Below are 13,572 nucleotides of genomic sequence, written 5' to 3' on the forward strand. Positions count from 1 at the left end.
TCAGCTACTCGTATTGATTTCTGCATTGCAGAGTTAAAGCAGCTCTTGCCTTGCTGTTATACAGCTCTGCTACTGGACCTCTGCTGGCTCTTCCTGGGACTGAGCATTACAATTCATTCCTCCCCACCCCTCATTCCTTCTAATCAACCTGGAAGCACTTCCTGATGGAATGAAAAGCTTCATGCAGGTCCCAAGGGAAAAGGGGACTGACTGCACTGCAGCACCACCCCCAGCCCCGAATCACAAGAAAGAGAAGATCAAGGATTAATGCAGAGTGCTGAGGAAAGACAAATATTTACTAACTCATCCTCCCACTTCTTTGCTAAATCTGTCCCATTGTGACAGCCCCAAAACACTTCCCTGAATTCCTGGTAGCCAAATGCAGTGGATCAGGGCAAGCTGTTTTTATAACTGAGCCCCCACACCTGGAAACATCTTTGGAAGACACACAAAGGTCTGAGTCTGCATCATTAAAGCACACTGGGACCAAGCGAGAAGTGAGCAACTCAGCATCACCAATTGCTGTAAAACTGTCATGCTGCCTGGCAGTTTGCCTCATCTTATTTTTCTGCTTATTTCTTCACTTCTTGCTTGTTGCTGGGGCTTCAAGGCCTCTGCTGCAAGGGGATGCAAATTAACAGCAACTCCCCCCTACAACCCAAGTCTGTGGGGCTGGTGGTACAGCAACAGCATATCACCACTGTGGGGCCAAAGATAAGAAAGGCACAATACCCAGCACAGCCCTGTGTTGGATACCATACAGTCACCTACATTTTGCTTCAACAACAGATTTCTTTCTGGATTTAAATGGAAAACAGGCAGGGAAGAAAGAATCCGGAGTTCAGAACTGAATTTATTTTGCAGCCTCAGCAAGAGGCTTCCACCCATCAGAAGAGAGCAGCATTACTGGCAGGGTCACTGACATTTCTGCTCCAACACATAGACAAGACATGGATCTGACCACATCTTGATGCACAGTGCTTTCTGTAGCCCCTTCTCTTTAAAGCCAGAGAGGTCTCAGCACAAGATACCTGAAGCCACCGGAGAGAAGTGCGTCTGAATGAACTGATTTCCCAAGGGAAAGCAGCATTCCCAGTGCTTGGTGGAATCAGCAAGTTCTGCCAGAGCCAAAACCAATAATTCTGGCTCTAAAGTAGGAGCCAGTAATTACTAAATGCCAAGTATCTGACATTAATGAGGGGGAAGTGAGAATTATGGCGATCTCCCTGCTACTACAGTTTGTTTGGGTTACTTTATCTGAATTTCTTCATCTTCCAAATAGAAAGAGGAAAAAAAAAAAGGGAGAACAGAGGAAAGGTAATTTATTCCCTTGACAAATGAAAGTGCTGGAAAAAAAATCATCCTACTTGAATTTTATATGAAAAGCTTCATTACTTTTCCTCTCAATGAAACAAGCCCATGGAAGATCAAGTGCAACCAGACAGAACACAGACCCAGCCCTGGGGAGGTGTGTTCACACAGACCAAGGGCTGCAGAAAAGAGAAGCTACCATCTCCCATGGAGGCCATCATCACAGGATTTATTTGTTGGACAAAATGCCCATGCTAAGAGCATTAAATAAGATTTTACTCACACCACGGTCAAGCCACAGAAGTTTACTGGTTCCAGGGGCACAGAGACCCTAATGCAGTGTAACCACATTTGGCCCAATGCATGCAGACAAAAGCACTGCCCATACACAAGCTGTCCTCACCAGTACATGCTGCAGGAGATGCCTGGTCCTGGAAAACAAGACCACTGCAAAAAGATGACAGTAAGGGATTTTTTTTTTTTTTCCCCCCCCACTTGCCCTAGATGTTACACAAGTCTTCCAAGCCAACATCACTGTTTTCAACTACAGGGGTTGGGTCTGGCTTAAAAAAATTTTTTAAAATAAACTGTTTATGTGATATATAGCTACAAAAATACCTGATTTGCCATCTTAGGCTCTTCTACAAAACTATGAGCTGGTAATTATTCCACTAGAGTTACACCTCTGTAAACCTGCTTCTACTCCAAATAAGAAATTTTAATGAGTCAAGTAATAAACAATATAGTCGTTTTTATACTAAATCGGCCCATCCATAGGAAGGTCTGCAGTTTTAGCCCCAGAAAGATGGCCTGCCATAGAGCACATGTACTTTGGCTATGCCACCAGCAAGAGCCTGGCTGCAGGGGCAGCTGAGCAGCTTCCCAGTGCTCGTGCCTACTAAAAAGAGATTAAGCAGTGAGCTGGAAAAAACAACCACAGCCTGAACCCCAGTCACAAAACCATTCTGCAGAACCCTAGTGGCTTTGTCCCTGCTGTTCAGAGATGAGTACTCCAAGAGCTGAAGCACAGGATCACATACAGCAATGTGAATCCAGCATACTGTGACAGTGAGACAGCCAGTGAGGAGAGAGCAGGCAAGCACAGCAGCTACTGCTCCCTCATCTGATGGGCACCTAAATCCACATCAACATATTAATGAATAAAGAAGAGTCCATCAAAGTCTAGCAGGATTTGCTGTGGCTGTCCCATCAGTTTGATGAATGAACATTATCCCTTAAGCACTACCACCACAGCCTTCAAGCGATCCTAATTCCCCACCATACTTCACTCGAGGGTCAGATCTGCTCTTCTTAAATTTTCTTTGAAAGCACTGGCCTGTAGAATTAGCATGACACCAAAAGAGCAGCCCATAAATTCTTGAACACCATGCATGCCAGTCCTCATCTCCAGCAGAGCCTGGATGTGCACTATACAAGCATCACATGCAGGAACACCTTAACATGTTGCATTCAGCACAGATCAAACAGCCCTTCGAGTATAACTGCACGCTAAGTGACAGCTACGGAGCTGAACTTTGTAGCTGGAAATTAAGAGCCAGTACAGTAGATCATGTTATCAGAGGTTCGGACAAAAGGACTCTGCATGAAAGCTCAGCAGACTCAAGCCAGAATGAGAGATGGGTCTATGAAGCCTTGACAACTTCAGGAGCTCCCTTCTGAATGACTGTTACTACTGATGTGGAAAGCACACCTGATTTTAAGCAGCAGAGTATTCCAGCTGATTTCAAATTACGCACACTACAGTTCACAAGATCAAAACGTTTATGGGTAAGTGAACAAAAGGCAATTCATATGATTTTTACAGCGAGCTCACTTGAGTTATTCTACACATTACTTGTGCATCTCAAACAGCACGACAATGTGAAAGATCTTATTTTCTGTTAATTGGGCAAAAGCACACAATTTTTCATTTTCTTATTGGGACATCTTTCCTTGATGTCCGTGATTTAATAATAAAAAGATTCCCACCTCCAGCCATAACCACAGTCCCACAGCTCTGGAGCTAAGCACCCCGCTGCACCGCCCTGCAGGCAGAACACAAAGGCTGACCTTACAGCCCTCCCCAAGACAGACCACCACGATACTTTTTACCTTCCCACTATGAACATTTAAATAACTCTGCCAAAGGCACCAACCACCACTTCCTGCCAGACGCTCCCAAACTGCTCCTGCAGCAAGGCCAGGCAAGACCGGGACATTTTGTAACTGGTGTTACTTTGTCACCTTTGTCCCTCAATGCAGCCCACACTGCACCCTCTTTTTCCCCCCCACACACCATGGGACACTTCAGCCCACAGTGTCAGGGCTGCACAGCAGCGCTGTGCCCCTATATGCTCCTACAGCTGTTTCCAAGGTAACCAGTGCAGAGCCATATACAAGGGAAAGAAGAAAACAGCAGCAACACAATCCTGTGATATTTCCACTTTTTTGAGTTGCTGCCTCCCCCCCCTTCCCTTCCCTTCCCTTCCCGCTGCCCTGTGATTCACGCAAGGGTCAGTAACTTGCTTCAGAACATCAGGCTTCCTTAAGGAGATGCATAGATTTTAGAACTAAGGATAAGGCATCATATCAGGGTTTTAAGGTATCAGTCAAATGTTCTGGTTTTACTGAGGAAAACCACCCGGGGGAGGAATGGATTTGATATCAACAAGCTAAATTTACACCCAAATCCTGCATTCCTTCCCAGTCAAAGAAGGAAAGCGCGTCAGGTTCAGCAGAGGGTGCCTGCCCACCACCGAGCCCCACATTGCACAAGTATGTGCAGCCAGATAACATCTACTTCCATCAGTGCGGATAAAAACATCGCTGCTGCTCAGTCTGCAGATAGCTTATCCTTTCTAGGCATCCAGGTTCCACATCCACTCAGATATGCCAAAATCCCCAAAGATTCGCCCACCTGCCCACATTTCCCAAAGCAGAAATCAGCCTGTGATGCCTTTGCTACTGAAAGCCTGGGAGCAGCAAGGATACAGTCCCCCCAGCCTTAATAGGAAGGTGCACATCCCATGCACAGCAACAAAGATGAATTAGAGAATGCAGCATTGCTGCACCCTGGTCAGCAGTCACCCCCCTCCCTTTACTGGAAGGAAGGTTTAAGGCAGAACACACATGGAAAAAAATCACTGGGGGTGGTGTTTTGAAACAGCAATCATCCTTCAGTTCAGCTCATGTACATCCTGTGTTTTCCTATGGGATTTACCATGGCTGACCTTTTCAGTACCAACTGTGATTAATGAAGCTTCCAACCCAGCACCGAATGGCTGCAAATTGCAAGAGATGCTCATCACATTAACATGCAGTAAGTACTGCAGTCTTCAACAAACACATGGATGGGACAGGGAGCATCCATGGGGAGAAGCTCCCTGCCTCACATGTTTGGAGTAGAATTATCACATCTGCATAGCCAGGGAGATGCCAATGAGGCAGACCCAACTTGTTTTGAATAAGAAAAATTGGAAGTTGGTATTTCTTTATAGGCTGTTTGGAGGTTGGCTTCCAAAATCTGGCAAACTGCAGAGATGCCCTGGCAGCATTAGGCATAACGCGATGCAAAACTTTCTCTAGAGTCCAGTTAAAGCTCATACTGTGCTTGTTAGTGCTGCAGTGCTACAACAGCCCAGCAAAGGGCTGAACTGTGTACTGCATACAAGCATCAAACTGGTTGCCTTGGGGGAAAGCAGAAAGTTCTCTACAAATAGAGCAAATTCTTCAGCAGATGCATAGCTTCTCCCTTAGACATAGCATCACCTTCAGTCCATGAGATTTATCCTCTCCAGAAAAACCGCTCTGATTAACACCGACTTCCAACTACGCAAGCCACCCAAAGAAATCAATGCAGTGCCACCAGGTAAAGCATCCAACGTCCCTGAAGGGATGCAAGGTGGAGAGCAGTACATCGGTCAGAGATGTGCTGCAGTGCTGGGGCTGAGGTCAGTGCAAGGGAAGATGAGGAGGAAATGCATTACACAGCCCCCAGAGATGAGAGCCAGTGCATACAAATCAAGTAACGTGACAAACTCTACACAGCTGCACCTCAGAGCTCCCTGCTATACCTATTCTGTAGAGACCCCGGTCCAGCAGTGCAGGAGCATCCCTATGAACTGCAGCAGGGCAGCGTTATACAGCACTGCACCAGGGCTGAATTCATGCAGGCACGTCTCAGCTTGCAGAACAGGGGATGGATTTTCTCTTCTATAGGACAAGACTTCTGATTCCTAACAGCGCTGTGCCTGGAAGCCGAGATCCCGGAGGGGTCGAACATCAGAAATAAACAGTGTTCTCCCAAAGCAGCGGGAGGGAGGAAGCGGCGACAGAAAGGCAGAGCAGCTGAACGACTCAGCCCTGACCCCGCACGAGGCACCAAGCAGCACGGTCTCTCCGTGCTTACTAACCAGCAGGACCAGAGAATTCCCTGATCCGTGCATCACTCACGGTGCAACAGTGCTGCTTCAGATCTTTACTATGTCTGCTTAGCACGGCAAGGCCTGGGGAGGCAGGTGGGGAAAGGACGCAAAAGAAAAAACTCAACTCGCTGTTAAACACTCGCAGCAACGGGCAATAAAGCTGAGGTTCAGTTTGCTCGTGCCCGTCCCGTTCCCCGCACCTCTGTTTCAGTAGATCAGAGCAGAACCGCGCTTTCCGAGGCTGAAACTTTCCCACCGCTGCCCCCAGTTCCACTCCGGATCCGCCGTGCGGGACTCGGGGCTCCGCCACGCGGTGCCACCCAGCCGGAGCCTTTTCCCGACCTCTCCGAGCCGCAGATCCGGCGTTCGTTTCACACCTCGCTCCACAGCACGTAAGCAAAATCATTCGCAGCCGCCGCGAGTAATAGTAAGCGGCACAATAGGAACGAGATTATCGCCACGCGTTCTCTGTGCGATTCGCAAACCATCTAATCCCCATTTTGGAGTTGGGAGCTGGGAAGAATCATTAGCTGAAGGCAGCAGCACCGGGAGCTCGAAAAGTTGCAGCTCAGAATGCCCCCAGCAGAACCGGGTAACGGGGCGGCCGGCTCCACTCGGGCTTTCTCCCACCGCTCGGAGAAAGAGAAGCGAGACCGAGCGCCAGAGCTCACCCCCGCCCGAGGACGAGAGGACAGATCGGCTGCAGCGAAGTTTAACGGCATTCAGACACCCTCCCCGGTCGCGGAGCTCCGTGCCCGAGCTCAGAGAGACTCTCCCCTCCACCTCCAAAATAACGTTAATAAAAGCAAATAGACGGAGAAGGAGAACGAGCGCATCCCTCAGCCCTCCTTCCCCCAGCCCGCTCTCACCGTCCTCTTGCATCCGCTGCAGGCACAGGGCGAGGCTCTTTCTCCAGCCCGGCATGGCGGCGGGCGGCACCGCCGACCCCCCGGGGCAGCGGCACGGCTCGGGAGACCCGGGGGGGGCCGGCGGGAGCGGCGCTGCGAGCGCTCCGGACTCCCCGGCGCTTTATGGCCGGGCGGGGCGAACGGCGGGGCCGGGCCGGGAGCCACGGGAACCGCCCCCGTCTGCGCGCAGCAGCGCGGCCGAGGGGCGATGGGTGTTCGGCCGCCCCCGCGCCGCCGGTGCCCGGGAGGACGCTCGGCTCATTTAACGCGTCGCTTTCTCTTTCTGCTTCAACCCCGGCGCCTTTTGCAGCGAACGCCCAGCCCTGGCGCGGGCGCGCTCGTGGGTTCACGTGTTCGTGCCCGAGTTGGGCTTTGCTGGGAGGGAAGTTGCGCGACGGTCGGACTGCCGGGTTTCGTCTTTGTCATGGCTGCGTGCGAGCAGGTGAAGCCCACGAGGGGGGCTGGATAGCATCTTTGTCATTTCTTTATATTCCAGAGGTTTCGGTGCTTTTATGCGAACACAAAGGAGATGTTTATTGCGTGTGCCGTGGTTGGCGTGTTTTTAATTTCCTGGGAGCAGCATATCTCTGCAATGACTAGCTGCTGCTTTTTGTTCTTTGTCGGGCCTTTCATTATCTGGCTGGTAGGTCTCTGCATCTCTGCCTCCCTTTGCAAGAGCGATAACATTATGTGCAACAGCTGCTGTAAACTAAAATATTACAGACCAAGTTGTCCTCAGGATAGCATGAGCTAATTCCAAGGTCAGGATGCACCTGGACCAGCATGACAGCTGCAATGCCATCTACCTAGAGATGCCTGCATGGACTCCAGCTTAGTTTTAAGAACAGCTTTTCTGTATTGCTGTAGGATAGGCAAGGGTCAGCCTTATCCCTAGCTCATGTCTGAGAAATGTTTGCCATTTTGATTACGAGCACCCAGGTCTGCAGGGCACATGCCAGGCATTGGACTCAGACACATTTCTGCAGCCTGGTGAAAGCTGTAGTGCCATAGCCCAGGCAGACCTGGGAGTGGTCCTGCTCAGAACACCCTCCTGCAGCTCCTCTTTGCCTTGGAGAAAACCAGCTTCAGTAGAAAGACAGACCTACCAAAGTCAGTGACTGTAGCAGACACTGAGGAGATGAGAATCCTAACAGAGGTACTTGAGTTAAACAGCCACAGTTAGATCAGCTGAGTATTTCTCATTACACAGAATCACAGAATCACAGAATCACTAAGGTTGGAAAAGACCTATAAGATCATCCAGTCCAACCATCCACCTGTCACCAATGGTTCTCATTAAACCACATCCCTCAGCACAACATCCAAACGTTCTTTGAACACCTCCAGGGTCGGTGACTCCACCACCTCCCTGGGCAGCCCATTCCAGTGCCTGACCACCCTTTCAGAGAAGTAGTATTTCCTAATATCCAGCCTGAATCTTCCCTGGCGAAGCTTGAAACCATTCCCTCTAGTCCTATCACCAGTTACACGAGAGAAGAGGCCGACCCCCAGCTCGCTACAACCTCCCTTCAGGTAGTTATAGAGAGCAATAAGGTCTCCCCTGAGCCTCCTCTTCTCCAGACTGAACAATCCCAGCTCCCTCAGCCGCTCCTCATAAGGCCTGTGCTCCAGACCCCTCACCAGCTTTGTTGCCCTTCTCTGAACACGCTCCAGGGCCTCAATGTCTTTCTTGCAGTGAGGGGCCCAGAACTGGACACAATACTCAAGGTGCGGCCTCACCAGAGCTGAGTACAGGGGAACAATTACTTCCCTACTCCTGCTGGTCACACTGCTTCTGATACAAGCCAGAATGCCATTGGCCTTCTTGGCCACCCGGGCACACTGCTGGCTCATGTTTAGCCGAGCGTCAACCAACACCCCCAGGTCCATTTCCTCTACACAGTCTTCAAGCCATTCCACCCCAAGCCTGTAGCGTTGCTTGGGGTTGCTGTGGCCAAAGTGTAGGACCCGGCATTTGGTCTTATTAAACCTCATCCCATTGGCTTCAGCCCAGCTCTCCAGCCTGTCCAGATCTCTCTGTAGGGCCTCGCTACCCCCAGGCAGATCGACACTTCCAGCCAACTTGGTGTCATCTGCAAACTTACTGAGGGTGCACTCAATGCCCTCATCCAGGTCATCAATAAAAATATTGAAAAGGACAGGCCCCAGCACCGACCCCTGGGGAACACCACTCGTGACCGGTCGCCAGCTGGATTTAGCTCCATTGACCACCACTCTCTGGGCTCGACCCTCCAGCCAGTTCCTTACCCAGCCAAGAGTGTACCTGTCCAAGCCACGGGCTGCCAGCTTCTGCAGGAGAATACTGTGGGAGACAGTGTCAAAGGCCTTGCTGAAGTCTAGGTAGACTACATCAACAGCCTTTCCCTCATCCACCAGGCGGGTCACTAGATCATAGAAGGAGATCAGGTTGGTCAAGCAGGACCTACCCTTCGTGAACCCATGCTGGCTAGACCTGATGCTCCAGTTGTCCCGCACTTGCCGCGTGATCTCCCTCAAGACAATCTGCTCCATAACCTTCCCTGGCACCGAGGTCAGGCTAACAGGCCTGTAGTTCCCCGGGTCCTCCTTACAGCCCTTCTTGTAGATGGGAGTCACATTGGCAAGCCTCCAGTCTTCTGGTACCTCACCAGTCAACAAGGAGCGCTGATAGATGATGGAAAGCGGCTCGGCTATCACCTCCGCCAGTTCCCTCAGCACTCTCGGGTGAATCTCATCCGGCCCCATGGACTTGTGACAGTCCAGTTGGAGTAGAAGGTCTCTGACCGTTTCCTTCTGAATCATGGGTGGTTTAGTCTGGTCTCCAGCCGAGACCACCTGGTCGAAAAGTGGAATATCCTGAGGATAACTGGTCTGACCTTTAAAGACAGACGTAAAGAAGGCATTCAGGACCTCTGCCTTTTCTTTATCCTCAGTAGTCACATTCCCGGCTTCATCCAGTAAAGAATGGAGATTCTCCTTAGTCCTCCTCTTACTGTTGATATATTTGTAAAAGGATTTCTTGTTTCTTTTTATTCCAGTGGCCAGGTCGAGCTCGAGCTGGGCTTTCGCCTTTCTGATTTTCTCCCTGCATATCTTAACAACTTCTCTGTATTCTTTCTGAGTTGCCCGTCCCTTCTTCCACAGGAGGTAGATTCTCTTTTTCTCCCGGAGCTTCAAGAATAGTTGCTTATTCATCCACGCCGGTCTCCTTCCCCGCCGGCTCATTTTGCAGCTCAGGGGGACAGCCCGCTCCTGCGCCTGTAAGACTACCTTCTTGAAGAGCAACCAGTTGTCTTGGACCCCTTTACCCTCTAAGACTGAATCCCAGGGGACTCCCCCTACTAGTCTTCTAAACAGTTCAAAGTCCGCCCTCCGGAAGTCCAAGGTAACAGTTTTGCTGTTCTTCCTCCTGGCTCCACCAAGAATCGAGAACTCTACCATCTCATGGTCACTCTGTCCAAGACAGCCCCCAACCTCCACATCTTCCACCAGACCTTCTCTGTTTGTGAACAGCAGGTCTAGCGGGGCAGCTCCTCTCGTAGGCTCTCTCACCAGCTGCATCAGAAAGTTATCCTCTATACACTCCAGAAACCTCCTAGACTGCTTCTTCTGCGCTGCGTTGAATTCCCAGCATATGTCAGGGAAGTTGAAGTCCCCCATGAGGACAAGGGCTGGCGACCTCGCAGCTTCTGCCAGCTGCTCATAGAACACCTCATCTGTCTCCTCATCCTGGTTCGGCGGTCTATAGCAGACACCCACCAATACATCTGCCTTGTCAGCCCTTCCCCTGATCTTTACCCATAGGGATTCAACCTTATCATCCCCAGCCACAAGCTCAGTAACATCAAAACACTCCCTAACATACAGAGCCACACCACCACCCCTTCTTTCTTGTCTATCCTTCCTGAAGAGCTTGTAGCCATCCATTGCAGCACTCCAGTCATGGGAGCAGTCCCACCATGTTTCCGTAATGGCGACTAGGTCATAGTTTGCCTGCCGCACCATGGCTTCCAACTCTTCTTGTTTGTTGCCCATGCTGCGTGCATTGGTGTAGATGCACTTCAGCCGAGCCCCTCGCCTCATCCCTAATCCCATTGCCGCTCCCCCAGGCTCATCTCTAGCAGGCCTGGTTTTATCCCCTACCCCCTTCATATCTAGTTTAAAGCCCTCTCTACAAGTCCTGCCAGCTCTTGGGCAAGGATCCGTTTCCCCCTTCGAGACAGGTGAGACCCATCAGCAGACCCCAGGCCAGGAGCCGAGTAGACCGCCCCATGATCAAAGAACCCAAAATTCTTACTTTTGCACCATCCTTTCAGCCATTCCTCCTCTCACAGATTCTTGAAGAGCAACTTCAGAGCTGGACTGGAGAGGATCTGTTTTGAAGTTGCCATCATTATTTTCCCTGCAGAGTCACACTCAGGTAATCACAGCCCCATAAGAATAGCTCTCTTCCTTTAAGCATAAGAGTTTGCAGCACTGCAGAAAGCGGCATGTCACACCTGAGCACTGCACAGGAGGTTCCCATCACAGCAGAGGAGGTCACAGGATGACTCCCCTCCATGATTCTGAGCAGGGAGTTACCCATCAGCTTACAGGGCAGTGATTGGAGTGATGGCACCTGCAGGCTTATTGCAGCCAGCTGGAACAAGTGCTTCCAGGAGCTTTCCTGAGGAGTTTCAGCAACAGGAACAGAGACTCAGCCCCTGCCCATCTTCTGCTAGCAGAAGAAATCCCTCATGCAAAAATTCACAAAAACTTTTTTTTTTTTTTTTATTACCACGTCTGTAATTAGAGTACAAGCAGGGATTGACTCCCCACTCAGCCAGAACTTACACAGAGATGCATGAGAACTGAGGTAGGTCAGGATGGGGGTTGCTTGTATTGCTGAGCTGGGACCTGCTGCCATTCCTTCTCTCCCCTAAAGAGGAGACCTCTTCTCAATCTCTTCTCAAAGAGATCCTTTCATTAAATTGTGACGTTTTCCTGCAGATTGCTTCCTGGGGGAAACACAGCCCTCTGCAATTTGATTGCAATGTACGTGGTACCTTTGGGACTAGCAGCAAATCACAACTCCATGGCTGGATTTGATCAGGGCACATCACACTGTTCACAGGAGGTTTGTGATGGACACATACTATTCCAGCTGACAACAAAACTCCAAAACTTTTTTTTTTTTTTTTTTAAGAAAAGAGGGAGGAACCAGCACTTGATCAACAGACAAAACACAGCAGGTGGGGCCAAGTGTTGCTGGGCCCTTGGTCTGACTCAGCCACCCACACAGACCCACCACCTGCCATGCCGGGCCTTTGTTCCTCAGCTGTAATTTGTAATTGCTTGATGATGTGCAAGTACTGTGTATGAGAACAGGGTTCCCAGAGAAGGAATCATTATTGATCTAACGTTGCCTCAGTAAAAATTCTGAGAGTCTGAGGATAACAGGACAGATGAAGGTGCTCTGAAAATTAAGGTCAAATTGACACTTTCTGTACCTAAAAGTTTGCCTGTGTTGCCATTTACACTGGCTGCTCTCATAAAAACCTTTCTGCCTTAATGTCTTTAGACCATCAAGGCTACAACAGTGCTACTTTTAAAGAACATTAGTGCCACAGAAATAATTAAACATGAAAACAGCAAGCACAATACTAGTTGAAAATATAGCCTAGGGCTTTTAGCAATTGAATTTAACACCTACATTATTGTAGAATGACCTAAAGCTAGTATGGAGAGGCTCCCTAAAGCACTCCCCATTAGCCTAACTTGAGTACTAAAGTGGGAAATTGGACCAGAGATAACAAAGCAGTTGGTCCTGAACAGCAGGATTGCTCCCAACAAGTTTGTAAAGAGTAATCTATGCAGCTCTTCAAACGCTGCACCTTCCACCCAGCAGCTTTCTTTGGCACACGAGGAAAGAGTTGGGCCAATTGTGCTTTAAATCCCATTGCAGCTGTAGGAGGAAAAGATGAAAGCACAAAGTTTTTCAATCTCAGGAGCTGGCTGTTGAGCAAAGGCTTGGGTCTGTTGCCAAGTGTGCAAACCAGGCTTTTCAGATCAGATCTATTTATTGTTACTCTGTTGCACGCTGTATGCACAGAACAGTGAGCAGACACTGATTTCACCCTTTTGTGAAAGGAAGTTCCCAGATACAAGGCAAATCTCATTTTCCTGAGAGGGTTAAGGAAGAACATCCAGGCTTTTTTGTCCTGACCTGTATGTCTCTAGGCTTCTCCAGCAAATTCTCCTGTCATGCACTCCCTTATCTTGGAGGTCACTGACTTTGTCAGCCCCCAGTGACTTTGTACAGCCAGGAAAGTTAGGGAAAACCAGACAGCTTTTCCTACCAGCCCCAAAGCAAGTGATTTTAGAGGGCCCCTTTACCATTTCTGAGCCAGTGAGGAACTAGCACTTGGGAGACTCTAAGGAGCAGCATTGCTGTCCACTCCCACCAGCAGCTTGGGTGAAGATGTACCACCACTGAGGGGCATCCTCCAAAGCCACACTGCTTTACCACTGACATGGCATCATGAAACACTCTGGGAAAATGGGAAGTACATCTCGATGCAGCTGGGGTTTCTGTTGTTCCAAGTCTACCTACTTAAGCTATGGGCTTTGCTGCCTGTATTGATTTACAGCTATTGCCTGGCAGAATTCAATATTAAGATCAAGCTAGATATTACTTTGACCTCTGTAATCCTACAAAAACAAGATCTACTTAGGTATCTAAACTCATCTCATTTCTCTCTCCCTCTTCAGCACTTACTTTATTAAGAGAGAAGTTTCCTTTCTCTGCCAAGGTTGGGCTGCTGTGAGTGCTGATGCAGTGCACCCTGTATCCCTGCAGCTCTGCATGGGACAACGGGCAGCCTATTTCCATCCTACAGTGACAGGTAAGTGGCACACAGCTACTTTAACAAAGTCTATTTTCACCTCCC

At 49.5% G+C, this 13,572-nt stretch overlaps 1 protein-coding gene across 3 annotated transcripts in view; it reads right to left on the reverse strand.

Moving 5' to 3' along the window:
* GRIP2 (glutamate receptor interacting protein 2) overlaps positions 1–13,572 on the reverse strand; it is a 248,274-nt gene that overhangs the window by 210,358 nt on the left and 24,344 nt on the right. For 2 of the 3 annotated variants that reach the window (XM_090148247.1, XM_090148248.1), the window contains exon 1: positions 6,605–6,748. The exons of the other annotated variant lie outside the window; for it this stretch is intronic. In XM_090148247.1, the coding sequence (XP_090004373.1) occupies positions 6,605–6,659 (55 nt within the window). In that variant the 5' untranslated portion in view covers positions 6,660–6,748. Of the gene's footprint in view, positions 1–6,604; positions 6,749–13,572 lie in introns of those variants that run through there. 3 annotated transcript variants of the gene reach the window in all.

This window comes from Phasianus colchicus, chromosome 11 (assembly GCF_987193195.1).
Source record: "Phasianus colchicus chromosome 11, bPhaCol1.hap1.1, whole genome shotgun sequence".
Taxonomy (NCBI): domain Eukaryota; kingdom Metazoa; phylum Chordata; class Aves; order Galliformes; family Phasianidae; genus Phasianus; species Phasianus colchicus.